The sequence below is a fragment of the Oncorhynchus nerka genome, linkage group LG7 (assembly GCF_034236695.1).
Source record: "Oncorhynchus nerka isolate Pitt River linkage group LG7, Oner_Uvic_2.0, whole genome shotgun sequence".
Lineage (NCBI taxonomy): Eukaryota > Metazoa > Chordata > Actinopteri > Salmoniformes > Salmonidae > Oncorhynchus > Oncorhynchus nerka.
This window is the reverse complement of record NC_088402.1, coordinates 72,962,889-72,980,262: the sequence shown is the minus strand read 5'-3', so window position 1 is coordinate 72,980,262 and position 17,374 is coordinate 72,962,889. Positions and strand designations below refer to the sequence as shown.

The following is a 17,374-nucleotide window of genomic DNA, read 5'->3' as shown; positions in this document are numbered from 1 at the left end:
ATCAGTGTATCAGAAGAGCATCTGCAGGTGGCAGGGTAGCCTAGTGGTTAGAGCGTTGGACTAGTAACCGAAAGGGTGCAAGTTCAAATCCCCAAGCTGACAAGGTACAAATCTGTCGTTCTGCCCCTGAATAGGCAGATAACCCACTGTTCCTAGGCCGTCATTGAAAATAAGAATTTGTTCTTAACTGACTTGCCTAGTTAAATAAAGGTAAAAATGTGTATCTAAATAAACAAATATACCAACTTTGGTCTTGTTTTGGGGCAGACCTCATTTGGAAATGTTAGTGCTGAAACAAGGTTCAGCATCATTGACTGACTGAGGACATTATATCTGCATTATTACTATACTGATCTGTCCATACATTATATCTATCTATAGTTGTTTAGTTGACATGTCTTGATCCTGGCTTAATCAGCTGTCCTTTAGCCACTGGCCATTGTGACTTGCTTAACTATTAATTGATTCAGTGCCTTTGACATTCAGATGTAGATAAGTGGTAGTTTGACAACAGGACGCGGATGAAACACATACATTTGCACTCAGTGCTGTGGAGCAGAAGACTGGTTACCGTGGGAACGCTGTGAGCTCCTCTGCAAAGAACTCTGTGGGCGAGAGAGAATAGAAAGAGGGAGAGAAGAGGAGAGGGTAGGAGTGAGACCAGGAGAGGAGTGAAAGACAGACAATATATAGAGAGAAAAGAGAGAGATGGAAGAAAGCTGCTGAAAAGTGAGTGAGAGAGTCATTTTTAATTGGAGGGTAAAAGCTACAGGTCCCCTCAGTTGGTAAAGATGGACCACTGTTTCTGTGCTCAGATGACATAAGGGATCATTATACTTGTCACACTAACTAACTGATCCTGTAACAACTCAACATAATGTCAGCCTCTTGAGTGAATCTGTCACTGACTTCCCACCTCTTCTCCTCTTAATGAAAGCTAATTGTGTCTGTCCATACAACCACCAGAAAACAGATCTGATAGGTAAACCACCCAGCCAGCATAGTATTAAAACCCTCATCTTAGGGTAGTACGCACAGTGGTGTTGTTGTTTACTTTGCTAGAGAGGTCCAATAGAAAGAGAAGGCTCTGCTGCTACATAGATAGTCAGTCGGCTGGCTAGTAACTGTAACCATGCCCATCTTCTTCTCTGGCGAGCGCTGCTTTCGCCTAGCACTCAGCACCAAACGCCCACACAGGCAGTCCACGCTGTTGCCAAGCAGCGGGAGATTCGGAGCCCAGAATCGGGGGAGGGGGTATGCAAAACACTCAACTTCAGGCTAGAGGCAGCTCACACAGCGATAGTGGCAATCTAAACGTCTCTCCTTCTCAGCAGGGGGGTCAAGGGTCACACGCTGGAGGTGGTATGACGCAGTAGGCTCCCACATGCAGGCACTCTCATCTGTGGACAGTGAATAGAAATGTTGAAATGTGAACTGAAATGGTTTATCAAGAGGTTTGTGCCTGTCTACTGGCTGAGAATAGTGAATGTAAATCCTTACTGGCCATGAACTGTAATGTGCACTAGAGTTGAAATGTTCAAGATATACGATGTGAAACAGGTGGTTGTGTAAAGATAATGACACAATGGTAGAGACGAATGTATGTAATGGATAAACTGTATACATTCCGTATGTTGTTATGAGTGTCTTCCTCTTCCGTCTCCTCTATAGGTAGACAGATTCACCAACACACCAACACCTGACACTCTATTTACCCTGCTGTGTGTTGGAGGAAGTCCTTTATTTGTACCATGAACACCCCTCCACACACCATATTTCTGTTGCCTCCTCCACTTCTAAATCTCCTCTCCTCCGCTCCTCTTCTCTTGATTATTTTCACCCCTTGGCCTCCTCCGTATACAACCTCTGTGGCTCTCCTGTACTTCTCTCTCCTCCCACTCTTCTCTTCCTCCCTCCATTCTTGCTGCCGTAAATACACATCACCTCCGTGTCTCTCGCCCTATTCCCTCCTCCCTGTGTGCTGCTATCCTTGCCTTTCTTGTGTGTGTGTGTGTGTGTGTGTGTGTGTGTGTGTGTGTGTGTGTGTGTGTACATGTAACAATATAACATACCCCCTATTCATGTTACTTTTCTAGTTACTGTTCATGATGCTGTTCCTCTTATTGTTAATGTTACTGTTCATTTTACTGTTCATGTTAAGGAGATGCTGCTAATGAACAGGAGTCAGGAGGTCTCTCTGTGCAGGACATACGGTATGCTAGCTAGGTCTTGCATAACAACATCTGCTCTGAGATCTCACTACTTCACTTAGAGTCAGACCCCAGGCTGAATAATCAGAACTATTCTAGAATTATACTTTTTTACTGTAGAATAATCAGTGTAGCCGGACTAATATCACATGACATAGTAAAGTAGGGTTCACACAGATTTGGGTAGAAGCCTTTCTTTCCCATGGTGTTCTGCTCTGCAGGCTTCCTCTAAAACATTGGATAATTGTCTTAATGTTTAGGCAGAAAGCATTCTCATCAGTACTGAAATAATATTTAGGCAGAAAACTCTCTCATCAGTACAGAAATAACTGTAAGTACTGTAACCTGTATTTAATCAGAATAAATAGGGATGTGCTGTGATCTCAGCTACCACATTCAGCATTATCAAAGCCCCTGCTGACAGGTTGTTTTGATTTAATTGGAACTCTTATCATCATCCACGCTGCTGCCTCTGCATAATTATAATGTTTAGTCATGTTTTACCTCTTCCATTCTCTCTCTATAACAGAAGGCCAGCATCCCGGAGTCGCCTCTTCACTGTTGACGTTGAGACTGGTGTTTTGCGGATACTATTTAATGAAGCTGCCAGTTGAGGACTTGTGAGGTGTCTGTTTCTCAAACCAGACACTCTAATGTACTTGTCCTCTTGTTGAGTTGTGCACCGGGGCCTCCCACTCCTCTTTCTATTCTGGTTAGAGCCAGGGAGTAGTACACAACGTTGTACGAGAACTTCAGTTTCTTGGTAATTTCTCGCATGGAATAGCCTTCATTTCTCAGAACAATAATAGACTGACGAGTTTCAGAAGAAAGTACTTTGTTTCTGGCTATTTTGAGCCTGTAATCGAACTCACAAATGCTGATGCTCCAGATACTCAACTAGTCTAAAGGCCAGTTTTATTGCTTCTTTAATCAGCGGAACATTTTTCAGTTGTGCTAACATAATTGCAAAAGGATGTTCTAATGATCAATTAGCCCTTTAAAATTAAAAACTTGGATTAGCTAATGTCAGTTTCAAACGAGAATTTGTTTATCCCTGTTTGTTCTGTTTGCTTCTATCTACGCTTCTATTTAAGCTTCTATCTACGCTTCTATTTAAGCTTCTATCTACGCTTCTATCTACGCTTTCTCCTCCTCTCACCTTTTCCCTTCACCTGTGGACTTCAGGGCACAACACATCAGCTGTCTGTGACTAGGCGGGGAAAAAGCCAAACCTTCATATCATGACGCTAACCGCTACACACAGCCTGCTTCGTTGTCACGTCATAGTCCACATAGTTACTAGAACTAACGTGTTAGTAAACCCACTACAATCATGCAGTACAGTGTAGTCAGCAGCAATCAGTTTAGCAGTTACACCAGCGGGCCCCGGAGGCAATAAATTAATAAAACCAAAAGCTTGTGAAGTTGGATTCCACCCCTGCACTTTTTCTCAGACAGTCAATAGAATAGAAGATGATTTTGAGAGGTCAGGGCGGTTGGCTGCCTCACTGCCTCTGAGGAGGGGCATTGTTTGCAGCAGCTCTGTACCTTTGTTGTCCTTCACTCCCTGAGGTTGTTAGTAACTTCAGTATGATGGTCATGTACATTGCAATTCACTGTACATCAGCTTCTTTTAATCTCGCTCTATCTACAGGATATGTATCTCACGTTTACTACCATTGCTGCTTCACTCAATGTCAATGTTGTTTCTTGCTTCAATTCAATGTTCTCTTTCTGTCTTCATGTTTGCTTCATCTCTCTGTCTCTTTTCCTCTCTCTGTGTGTGTCTTTGTCTCTTTTTTGGTCTTTCTTAAGTGTCAGGCAGTCACCATCTTACTCAAGCTATCCAATCTCTGCTCCCACAACCCCTACTGCAGCCAGCCCCTATGCCACCCTCCTCCCCACCAGTCTGACTGTTAACAGCTTCTTCAGCCTCCATCAGTACTGCTGCCCCTCGTCTGCCAAACACTCGCAGCAGGCAAGGTAAGGGCCACCTAAAGGCCTTCAAAAGATCCCCAAGAACCCGTGAATACCTCACAACAATCCTTACCTCCTGAAAGACCCTTGGAACCCTAAAAAGATTCCCAGTCCACCACTCCCCTGCCCTGGTCACCAACCCTACCTTCAAAGCTTGCCCTCCCTTACTCCTTCCTACAAATCCCCTTCAATCCACTGGTTCTAACCCTCTGGTTAACCCTAACACCCTTACCTCATACCCAGCCCCTGACCTGTGTAAGAACCCTCCATTGCTATATCACCTGATCCTCTCACCATTTTTCACCACCTGCTTTGCCTTTCATCACCTTGCCTCCCATACACCTGTGGGAATGTGTCACCAGTTCACCCCTGACCCTAGCCTGTGCCATACTGCCTCCTCATCTTTCTTTCTATCAGGAGTCCTCACTGTTGTCTCCATCTTAACTGCTGTGTCTGAGAGGGGAAGAGAGAGGGCTACCTCTTAAACAGATTAACAAAGAGAGCCAGAGAGCTCACTTAAATAGGGCCTTTATACAAATGGAGAGATGTCCTCACTTAGAGAAGAGAAAGAACAATCATCTTTAATGAGTGGAGGGTCTGAAGGTGTTTTGAGTCACCACTAAACCCACTGAATCTTTTCTCTCTCTCTCTCTCTCTCTCTCTCTCTCTCGCTCTCTCTAACTCTCGCTCTAACTCTCGCTCTAACTCTCGCTCTAACTCTCGCTCTAACTCTCGCTCTAACTCTCATCCTGAACTTGAACAGACACCAGCTTCAGTGCATCATGCTCCAGGACTGCCATCTATTGGGGGAGGATATACAGGCCTAGTGTGCAGTCAGTGGGTGCTAGTTAGCATTTTTGCCTAGACAGGGTTTTATGGAAATATGACATAGAATACAGCAGTTGATGGCTAAGCAACACACATGATAATGTAGCCAATGTAACACATTAGGGTGGCTCATTTGCATGTAGAGTTGCCTAGTGTTGAATATTTAAAATGTTATCCATTTAGGGATGGATCGAAATGTACAGAATGGTTACCTGGAGGAAAATGGTAGAGTCATGCTTTTTCAATTTCAGTCAAGGGGAGTGTTTAGTATTTTTCAAATCTAGTCCAGGGGAGGGTCATGTAGTCTGTAATTGATGACATTTAAACATTTCTCAGTGTTTTAGAATTCTTTGCTTATTAAGCTATATATCAATGTGTGTCAGAATACCACACCTTATCTCTGATTCTCGGCTGGGTGCGCAATATTAAGTGTGCCTATAGGCTATGTAGTGTGGTCTTAATCAAATTTTCCACAGCCTGTAGGCTATAGACTATGTAGTGTGGTCTTAATCAAATTATACACAGCCTGTAGGCTATAGGCTATGAAGTACATGTTTGGGGGAAGCACAGAGCAGAGTTATTTTTCTAAGATACTGTAGCTGCATTACACACTGCAATGGGATATACAAAGTCCCAGCCTGCTCTGCTCTTTCTGATCAAAAACTTTTTTGTGTGCCTCCTAAGCAATGGTTGTACTGTGTAGGACTACTTTGGCATTTCAGGATAGAGGCTTCTTCTGAAAATATTTTTGGGATTAGGCCTGGTCCAGAAAATCTTGCTCGGAGACTAGCCTGTAAAGTGTCAATGTTCTGTACAGTTTGAGAAGGAGAGCACAGAGATGAGAAGGAGGACCGGAGGTCAGCTTTCATAGCTTGCTACTACTATAATTATTTTTAAGGAAAACAATGTTTCTTGCCCATGATCTATTTCTCAGAGTTATTGACCTCACAATAAGTCAGATTCGAGTCATTTACATTGCGGTGCTGAAACTTGAAGCATTTCATGGTGCCGTAAGTAGGCATAATCAATTCCTCAACCCACCATGCACTCTTTAAATAGCCTACCTCCATGTCAGTGAAGGGCTGTTAAGTTAAACCCTAGACTTGAATTGAGGGGTATGAGAGGGTATGCCATAGGCCTACATTTTATTAAAGAAAATGGCAAAAAGCACAGGCCTAAACCCTTGTTAGCTTACAATTTTGAAGAAAAGAAAATGGATATATTAATGATATATAACAGTACTTTTTCCCTTGATGCTTTATGCTAGAAACAAGCTGTAAAATACCCGGATTCATATGGGAATATCATTGTTTAGTTTCTTTGACATTCAGAGGCTGAGCTATAACCCTCTATAGCCGAGAAGACTTTGTTTGGGAACTAATCTAATTCTGTCACTATCAATTGATTTAGCTATTCACTTTCTGTACAATAGAAGATGTTTTAACCCAGGTATCTTTTAGGGAAACACTAGCGACCTCCTCTCATTGGGTTAACCCACGGAAGAGTAGCTAGCAGTTAAAGCATACATTTTTCTGCGTCGGTAGGGCTACTCTGTTTGGGGTGGATAGGTAGGTCTAACTTTTGAAAGTACCTGCTCAGATTCTTAATGGCGTCTTATATTTAATTATTTGCAAACAGGGACAGTTTCGTTGTAAACAAGACACACTGATTTTGCATTGGATAAATATGATGAGATGAATACATACAGTACCAGTCAAAAGTTTGGACACACCAACTCATTCAAGAGTTTTTCTTTATTTTTACTATTTTCTACATTGTAGGATAACAGTGAAGACATATTGTACATTTTAAAATTATTCAAAGTAGCCACCCTTTGCCTTGATGACAACTTTGCACACATTCTCTCAACCAGCTTCATGAGGTAGTCACCTGGGATGCATTTCAATTAACATATGTGTTAAAAGTTACTTCGGGGAATTTCTTTCCTTCTTAATGCGTTTGAGCCAATCAGTTGTGTTGTGACAAGGTAGGGGTGGTATACAGAAGATAGCCATATTTGGTAAAAGACCAAGTCCATATTATGGCAAGAACAGCTCAAATAAGCAATGAGAAACAACAGTCCATCATTACTTTAAGACATGAAGGTCAGTCAATGCAGAACATTTCATTAACTTTGAACGTTTCTTCAAGTGCAGTCACAAAAACCATCAAGTGCTATGATGAAACTGGCACTCACAAGGACTGCCACAGGAAAGGAAGACTCAGAGTTACCTCTGCTGTAGAGGATAAGTTCATTAGAGTTACCAGCCTCAGAAATGGAAGTAACAGACACATCTCAGCATCAACTGTTCAGAGAAGACTGCGTGAACCAGGCCTTCATGGTCGAATTTAAACCACTACTAAAAGACACCAATAAAAATAAGAGACTTGCTTGGGCCAAGAAACACAAGCAATGGACATTAGACCGGTGGAAATATGTCCTTTTGTCTGAGGAGTCCAAATTTGTGAGACGAAGAGTAGGTGAACGGATGATCTCCGCATATGTGGTTTCCACCTTGAAGCATGGAGGAGGAGGTGTGATGGTGTGGGGGTGCTTTGCTGGTGATATTGTCTGTGATTTACTTAGAGTTCAAGGCACACTTAACCAGCATGGCTACCACAGCATTCTGCAGTGATACGTCATCCCATCTGGTTTGCACTTAGTGGGACTATAATTTGTTTTTCAACAGGACAATGACCCAACACACCTTCAGGCTGTGTAAGGGCTATTTGACCAAGAAGGAGAGTGATGGCATGCTGCATCAGATGACCTGGCCTCCACAATCACCTGACCTCAACCCAATTGAGATGTTTTGGGATGAGTTGGACCGCAGAGTGAAGGAAAAGCAGCCAACAAGTGCTCCGCATATGTGGGAACTCCTTCAAGACTGTTGGATAAACATTCCAGATGAAGCTGGTTGAGAGAATGCCAAGAGTGTGCAAAGCTGTAGGCAAAAAGTGGATACTTTGAAGAATCTAAAATCTAAAATCTATTTAGATTTTTTTAACACTTTTTTGGCTACTACATGATTCCATAGTTTTGATGTCTTCACTATTATTCTACAATGTAGAAAAAAAGTAAAAATAAAGAAAAACCCTTGAATGAGTAGGCTGTAATTTCAGTAATATGTGTGGTATTCAAAAATATTTTGCTAATATGTAAAAGGACAGAATTGTAGGATATTTTTTTATTAAAGGCTATTTTTCTCTGACCTGCAAATACGATGATCGACTCATGCAATCTTTCCACTCCTACTCTTGTCTATGGTGGTCTGCGAAACCACAACCTTCTGACCCGCAGCCCTGTGCGCTATTAAATTCCTGCGTTGCCATGTAATGCTTACAGGACAAAAACAGTGTCTAAATCTAAGGCTTTGGTCTGTCCAAGATTTGAGGGTAAATGGTAGACATTTTCTCTGCTATCCACTTTATTTGAATTATTATTTGGGGTATAGGGTGGGTCACTTGTTTATTTTTCAAGCATTTAGGGAGGGTTTAGGTCAAAGATATTTGGCTGAAGGGAGGGCATACATTTTCATTTCAGAGAGGTCCGATTTTCTCCATGTAACCATTATTATAAATAACATTCACTCCCTTAGCTTTACTGTGATGATCCTGACCTCTGGCTTCAGCTGACACATAGACACAGAAACTTTACTTCAAATTGTTTCCTTTTTACACATTTAGGATATGACAGGAACATTTCGACAGCCTCCTGCTCCTCTCTTCTCTCAGTATCATTTCCACCAATGTATGCTTTGATCAACTTTTTGTCATGTATTTATATCTCATGCTTTTTCTCTTTTTCTTGCTCTCTGTTTTCTCTGTTTCTCTGTGAATCGTTTGTCTTTCTCCTTCCTCTCCCTCACTACTTCCATGTCTCCTTCCCTACCTCCCTTTCCCCCTGTCTATCACCCTGACTCCATCCCTCTCTCTGTCTGTCTCTCGCTTTACCCATCCCCGTTGGTTCCTCAGTGAGGAGTGTGAGGATGATGCATCCCATCAGTTCTGTTGTCCCTCCTCAGGGTGCAGTAGCCCCTCATCTCGATAACCCTGCACTTTGATTGGTCTCTTGGCATCAAGCTGGACAGCTGATTGGTCTCATGGAGTCAAGCTGGACAGCAGCCAATCACCTGAGTCAGACTCTCAGTCTCTATGAGGGACTCCAGTTGAATGACACTGGACAGAGCCCCAGTCTGGATGGATTTAAATGGAATGATCCTTCTTTAGTTGCATGCACATTTTAGTCTCATTGTGATAGTTGTTGTGATAGCGATTTACCAGAAAGTATGACTCAGTGGTAGTTAGGTTCATGAACTGTAATGTTTTCCTCACATACTGTATATCTCTGTCTCTTATTTGCTCACTGTCTGAGATCATTAGCTTTTCTCTGCTCATCTCACACCTGTCTCCTCAGTTTTAAAGTAGCCTAGTCATTCTTTGTGTTCAGCAGCTACTACACTGCCACCCAAGTCTGTGAGAAGCTAGTTCTTATCATCACACAATGAGATTGAACAAAAAAAGCTATTTCAACTGGTTGAATGTCCTGGTATTTGTTTGTGTTTGTTTAGAAATGTTAGAGGACATTGTTCCGTATCTGAAATAAACATATCATAATTGGTGCAGAGAATCATTTTTAAAAACGGTCCTGATGTACACCCATCATAATTTCCCACTGTAAATGTAGTTGTAGTGTAGACCTCGGGACAGCAGAGGGCACAGTGATTATAATCTCAATGGTAGAGTTGTCCTACTGTACTTCTCAACTGTGTCTCTGAGACACATACAGTAATCGACCGGTAACTGTGGGCACGGGCATCTTCAATAAAACGTTGGTGACCAATAGAAAATTATATCTGTGTGTATTTATGATGTATGCCTGTTTTCTTTACTTGAATCACACATTAGGCCTACACATGAACACACCCCCACACTCATGAAAGTATAGTAGTGAACATTCAATCAGAAATGGAGTATGAAGTGACATAACACACCAGGTATCAAGCTATATAGACCTGACTCCATCCATTCATTGGTACCATTTGAATGAGAAGTAAATTATCCCCCCCCCCTGACCCTTTCTCTCCTAGCTGTTCTGTTGTGACTGGTGTGTTTGTACTATTTGTCACTGTGTAATAGTGTGTGTGCCTGGCTGTCTGTCAGATGGGTAATGCGAGAAGGAAAGAAACAGGGGGAGGGAGTGTGAGAGAGTTTGGGCGGGGTGAGTAAGTTCAGAGCTGTCAAAAGACTGTAAAGAATATAATCTTGCTGCTCTGAAGGGCGAGTGAGAGAATGTGAGTGTGTGTTTGTCAAGTGTGTGTGTGTTTGTTATCGCGCTTCACCAGTCTGTGTGGGACCTCTCTTTAACTGCAGCAGCAGCACGGTAAGGACTCTTGATTTCACTGCCAAACTTTCTGTACAGTGCAACAGAGATGACATGCTGTAACTAAATGATGAGTGATTGTCAATTGTATTGTATGTAAAAACCTGTGTGTGTGCACTGTATGTGTTTATTATAGAGCTCACTGAGTCAGTATGACTGAGTCACTATGCTGGACCTACTGTGTTACAAAGGCTGTTTAACTCAACTTCAGTCTATGTCCTTGATGTATTTGAACAGCTTCTATAGATAACATGACTGTGTATGGGCAGTTAACTGTACACAATGGTGTCTATTTTTTAAAATGTTTCATTTGATTTTATTTCACGTTTATTTAACCAGGTAGGCCAGTTGAGAACAAGTTCTCATTTACAGCTGCGACCTGGCCGAGATAAAGCAAAGCAGTGCAACAAAAAACACATAGTTACACATGGAATAAACAAAAGTACAGTCAATAACACAATAGAAAATCTGTATACAGTGTGTGCAAATGAAGTAAGGAGGTAAGGCCATAAATAGGCCATAGTGGCGAAGTAATTACAATTTAGCAATTAACACTGGAGTGATAGATGTGCAGATGAGGATGTGAAAGTAGAAATACTGGTGTGCAAAAGAGCAGAAAAAACAACAACAAAAACAAATATGGGGATGAGGTAGGTAGTTAGTTGGATGAGTTATTTACAGATGGGCTGCGTACAGCTACTCTGACAGCCGATGCTTGGAATTAGTGAGGGAGATATAAGTCTCCAACTTCAGTGATTTTTGCAATTCGTTCCAGTCATTGGCAGCAGAGAACTGGAAGGAAAGGCGGCCAAATTAGGTGTTGTCTTTGGGGATGACCAGTAAAATATACCTGCTGAAGCTCGTGCCACGGGTGGGTGTTGCTATGGTGACCAGTGAGCTGAGATAAGGCGGAGCTTTACCTAGCAAAGACTTATAGATGACCTGGAGCCAGTGGGTTTGGCGACAAATATGTAGCAATGTGAGGATACATCAGGGTTATTGTAACGGCTCTCGTCGGAATGAGTGGATCAAAGCGCAGCGTGAAAAGTGTTCATGATTTTATTGATCAAAGAAACACTCAAACAAAGTAACAAAACAAAAGCGAAAAGTTCTGTCAGGTAAACAGATACTAAACAGAAAATAACTACACACAAAACACAGGTGGGAAAAAGGTTGCCTAAGTATGATTCCCAATCAGAGACAACGATAGACAGCTGCCTCTGATTGGGAACCACCCGGCCATAAACAAAGAAATAGAAAACATAGAATCCCCACCCCAAATCACACCCTGACCTAACCAAATAGAGAAATAACGTCTCTCTAAGGTCAGGGCGTGACAGTTATTGGTAGTGTTCATTACAATAAGTTCATGTTTGCGACATTGAAAGGTTACATTCAGTAGTGATGAAAGCAGACCTGTCCTGTTCACTGTCTATAGATAGAGCCGAGGGTGGAAGTAGATGTGTAAAAAGAGTGTGATAATGAATAGCCGTTACCTGTGACGTATTGTATGTCGTTAAAATGAAAGAGAGCACTTGGTGAGACCAGAGCAGATGGGTTATGTCAGGGACTGTCAGTCCCTGTTTTGCCATCGCAAACACACACACACACACACACACACACACACACACACACACACACACACACACAAGGCATAGGTATGATGTAGTTACTGTATGTTGTAAGGAAATTGGGCCAATGTTGCTGAAAGTAAAGAAAGAGAAGAGGGAATTAGGGTTTACAGCCTTTCAAATGTTCTGTATTGAGAGGGAAAAGTGAAACATTGAACGTTTGGTACAGTAGTGTGTATACATGTTACGACTTCCGCCGAAGACGGTCCCTCTCCTTGTTCGGTCTTCTAGTCTTCGCTGATCCACCTTTCATTTTCCAATGGTTTTGTCTTTGTTTTCTACACACCAGGTTTTCATTCCCCAATTACTTGTTCATGTATTTAACCCTCTGTTTCCTGGTTATTTCCTGGTTATTTGTTGCCGGGTTTGGTTATTACGCCTTTTTTATGGCGGGTTTTGGAGCAGTGGCTTCTTCCTTGCCGAGCGGCCTTTCAGGTTATGTCGATATAGGACTTGTTTTTACTGTGGATATAGATACTTTTGTACCTGTTTCCTCCAGTATCTTGTCAAGGTCCTTTGCTGTTGTTCTTGGATTGATTTGCACTTTTGCACCAAAGTACGTTCATCTCTAGGAGAGAGAACGCGTCTCCTTCCTGAGAGGTATGACAGCTGCGTGGTCCTATGGTGTTTATACTTGCATACTATTGTTTGTACAGGTGAACGTGGTACCTTCAGGAATTTGGAAATTGCTCCCAAGGATGAACCAGACTTGTGGAGGTCTACAATTTTTTTCTGAGGTTTTGGCTGATTTCTTTTGATTTTCCCATGATGTCAAGCAAAGAGGCACTGAGTTTGAAGGTAGGCCTTGAAATACATCCACAGGTACACCTCCAATTGACTCAAATGATGTCAATAAGCCTATCAGAAGCTTCCATGACATGATTTTCTGGACTTTTCCAAGCTGTTTAAAGGCACAGTCAACATAGTATATGTAAACTTCTGACCCACTGGAATTGTGATACAGTGAATTATAAGTGAAATAATCTGTCTGTAAACAATTCTTGGAATAATTACTTGTGTCATGCACAAAGTAGATGTCCTAACCGACCTGCCAAAGCTGTAGTTTGTTAACAAAAAATGTTTGGAGTGGTTGAAAAACAAGTTTTAATGACTCCAACCTAAGTCTATGTAAACTTCCGACTTCAACTGTATGTACAATATCACTATGTGAGTAATGTCTGTGAGGGAACATATTTTATGTTGGAGATTTTCAGAGAGTCAGTTAGATGGAGGAGTGGAATTAGTGGATGGAGTGTAGGAGGCAGGAGAATGCTGGAATCTGACAGATGAATGATTTGTTTGTTCTCTCACAGTATTCACTTCTTCTGAGTTCTACAATGAAAGTTATTCAACTCATGGGTAAATGTGTTCATTTCCAGTATACAGTAAGAGCGATTGTATCTATGTTTCCATCATTACTAGAATATAGCTGTTTGATGATGTGACATTATCACCAAATAGCGGTGATGGTTCATACACAACATTGCCATAAGTATGTGGCCTTCCCCAAACTGTTGCCAGAAAGTTGGAAACACAGAATTGTCTAGAATGTCATTGTATGCTGTAGCGTTAAGATTTCCCTTCACTGGAACTAAGGAGCCTGAGCCATGAAAAACAGCCCCAGACCTTTATTCCTCCTCCACCAAACTTTTGGCATTTGGCACTATACACTGGGGCAGGTAGCCTTCTCCAGGTATCCGCCAAACTCAGATTTGTCCGTCGGACTTCCAGATGGTGAAGCGTGATTCATTACTCCAGAGAACGCGTTTCCACGGCTCCAGAGTCCAATAGCAGCGAGCTTTACACCACTCCAGCCAACGCTTTGCATTGCGCATGGTGATCTTCGGCTTGTGTGAAGCTGGTCGGCCATGGAAATCAATTTCATGAAGCTCCCGACGAACAGTTATTGTGCTGACGTTGCTTCCAAAGGCAGTTTGGTGAGTGTTGCAACTGAGGACAGACGATTTTTACACGCTACGCGCTTCAGCACTCGGTTGTCCTGTTCTGTGAGCTTGTATGGCCTACCACTTCGCGGCCGAGTTGTTGTTGCTCCTACACGTTTCTCCTTCACAATAACAGCACTTACAGTTGACCGGGGCAGCTCGAGCAGGGCAGACATTTGATGAACTGACTTGTTGAAAAGGTGGCATCCTATGCCAAGTTGAAAGTCACTGAGCTCTTCAGTAATGTTTGTCTATGGAGATTGCATGGCGGTGTGCTCATTTCTATACACGTGTCAGCAACGGGTGTGGCTGAAATTGCCAAATCCACCCATTTGAAGGGGTGTCCACATACTTTGGTAAATACAGTGCATACAGTACACTCGGGGGCGGCAGGGTAGCCTAGTGGTTAGAGTGTTGGACTAGTAACCAGAAAGTTGCAAGTTCAAACCCCTGAGCTGACAAGGTACAAATCTGTTGTCCTTCCCCTGAACCCACTGTTCCTAGGCTGTCATTGAAAATAAGAATTTGTTCATAACTGACTTGCCTAGTTAAATAAAGGTAAAATAAATAAAACATTTGGAATGTATTCACACCTTTTCCACATTTTGTTACGTTACAGCCTTTATTCTAAAATTGATTAAATTGTTTTTCTCCCTCATCAATCTACACACAAAACCCCATTATGACAAAGCAAAAACAGTTTTTTTGATTGTTTAAATGGAAATATCACTTTTACATAAGTGTTCAGACCCTTTACTCAGTACTTTGTTGAAGCACCTTTGGCAGCCATTACAGCCTCAAGTCTTCTTGGGTATGTCACAACAAGCTTGGCACACCTGTATTTGGGGAGTTCCTCCAGTTCTTCTCTGCAGATCCTCTCAAGCTCTGTCAGGTTGCATGGCTGTGTGCTCAATTTTATACACCTGTCAGCTGAAATAGCCTGAATCCACTAATTTGAAGAGGTGTCCACATACTTTGGTATATACAGTGTAGCTTACATAAACTAAAGTATGTTGTTGTTCTCTCTGGATGGCTGGTCAGTGGTGTTTTCCTTTGATGGGTCTTGAAAATGATTGTTTTATTCTATCACTATTGCTAAAGCATAATGCTTGGGTTACTCTCAACTCCGGTGTCTGTCTGTGAGCTCTATTGTGGAGACAGAACAAGGAAGAGTTGAGGGACAAGTGAGGGGTGAAGGACAGACAGAGACAGAGGAGACAAAGGAGGTGGCATGTGAGAGGAGGCTGTTAAAGTGACCTGTGGTCAGTCACAGTGCAGATCAATAGACTATCATGGTCTCTCATCGATGGCAGGGAGCTCATGTGGTTTTAAAGTCCCATTCACTCTGACCTGTTGTGGACCCATGAGATATGCTGCTGCCCTGCCTCTGCAACACACGCAGGCAGGCAGGCTGCCCATCAATAATGAATAAGGTGGGACACGATGGAACAGGCAGCAGGGGCCAACTAGCGAGGAGATGACACTGTGTTTCACACTGCAGCCAGTACATCTCTTCCCCACTCACTTCTCTCCTCCTCTCCTCTCTGCTTCTCATCACATATTGTCAAAAGCACCTGCGGTGTCACACATCTGTTCCCCCAGAAAGCCTCCCATCGGTTTCTAATCCAAAATGAATCTGAGGTGAAGAGATTTATGTTGGGACCTTATGAGTGTAACCTACCTGTAGCACCACAGGCGGCCTCAGTCAGTAGCAGCACTGTAACAGGACTACAGGAGGTTCATCCATCAGACATGAGGCTCTGATGTCATCTGTGCTATGGCCACCCTCGTGATTTATACAACAAACGTTTTACCAGTGGCGTGCCGTGGGCCTGGGGCCTGGGCCTTCAGTGAAGTCCTACACAGTCCCACCCGAATTAATCCACCTCTTATTACCATCATTATGATGCCATGGCTCTAGACACTATACATTTAGACAGAAACGCAGTATAACCAGGCGTTGCGTCACCTTGAAATGGACATTTTTATTCAGAGAATTGCAGGGGAAGAGTACAATACCTTTTCATTGTGCAGCTTCGTTGCCCTGCGCGCTTGTTCGTTGAGCTGTAGATCCACTCGGGTCTCCCCAAAAGTTTTCAAAAGCACCATTGCTTGTAAGTGCCCAGCCGTACTTTGGTGTCTCGTTGCTGCCTTGGTTAGACAACTCAAGTTTGCAAAGCCAGTGTGGCTCCAAACACCAAATCGATCACTTGCAAATAATAGGCGTTCCCAGCAGTACAGTTTGCAGTGCTTCTCGGAGCCTGTGAGCCATTGATAGCGCTCGTAGTTGGAACTTTGAAAGTGGCGAACAAACCCCTTTCCCGCCTGTGACAGGCTTTGTAGCGTCAGCGTCGACCTCTCCTGACAATGTCTAACTTTTCTTGAAAAGTTTGTCTTGAGAATGGCGTTATAATTATATCCTCGACCAAATCGATATCTTCTCCTTCCGCCATTGTGGGTTGAAAAAACAGCTTAGTAGTACGCAAATTAATTTGTTTATCAAATTCAGTTTCCTAGTTCTGAGATTCTGCATAGACCTGCCCATATAGGACCTGCCTCTCAATATTGGTAATCCAATCAAAAGACGTGCACGCACTACACCTGCTAGCTGGCTCCTGTGTAACACTGGAGCCAGCCAGCAGGCGTACAATAGCCAACTCTAAAGCTAATTGGTTGACACTAAATTTTAATTTCCATTCACTTTAAGTTACAAGCGCCCGCACTGTTGATTCTGAAGGCCTGAGGGCAGATTTTAGACCCCTGGCAACACATGATGGCTGAATATGATTGGATAAAAGATCTAACATAAGCCCTCCAAATCTCAACCTGGGGCTGGAAGCAGTGCAACCAAGAGGAAAGCTATGAAATGAAGAGTATAACTCTTACTCTGGGGAATAATTTAATACATATTTGTGGGAAATATATTTAGAAAAATGTATTATTCTGATGATGTTTAGGCCAGCAGAGAAGGCATTGCTGGCCCTGACGGCCCACCACTGCGTTTTACTCACACATCCGTTGTTTTCTAAGTGTATTATGTAAACATAGACACAGTTATACCATGGGAAAAACATGAAAATGCTGTAGCACCCATGGAATTATCAAGACAGAGCAAGGCCGACTTCAAATGCTCTCATCCATAGGTAGCGTGTGAGTTTCAAGTTTGTGGAAGCTATTTTTTCTTCACCATTTGCATAGTAATGTAAGATAGGCTGCTATTCTTAACGTGATAAGTAGATTGCATAGTCATAATTTAGGCTAATAATAAAACTCAGTCACTGTTAGCAAAACAGACAGTTCTGAACGATGTATGCCTGAGAGTGTCGTGACATAGAGTAGGCCTAATGAGAGATATTTCTTCTCCTATCTTTGCATGGGAAAAATGTGGCATTTTATAAACAC

General features: G+C 42.5%; 1 protein-coding gene across 1 annotated transcript in view; it reads left to right on the top strand.

Moving 5' to 3' along the window:
• Positions 1-17,374, top strand: part of LOC115132335 (IQ motif and SEC7 domain-containing protein 1-like) — a 62,384-nt gene that overhangs the window by 25,718 nt on the left and 19,292 nt on the right. The window contains 1 exon segment of the mRNA XM_065020800.1: positions 4,026-4,193. Coding sequence (XP_064876872.1) covers positions 4,026-4,193 — 168 coding nt within the window.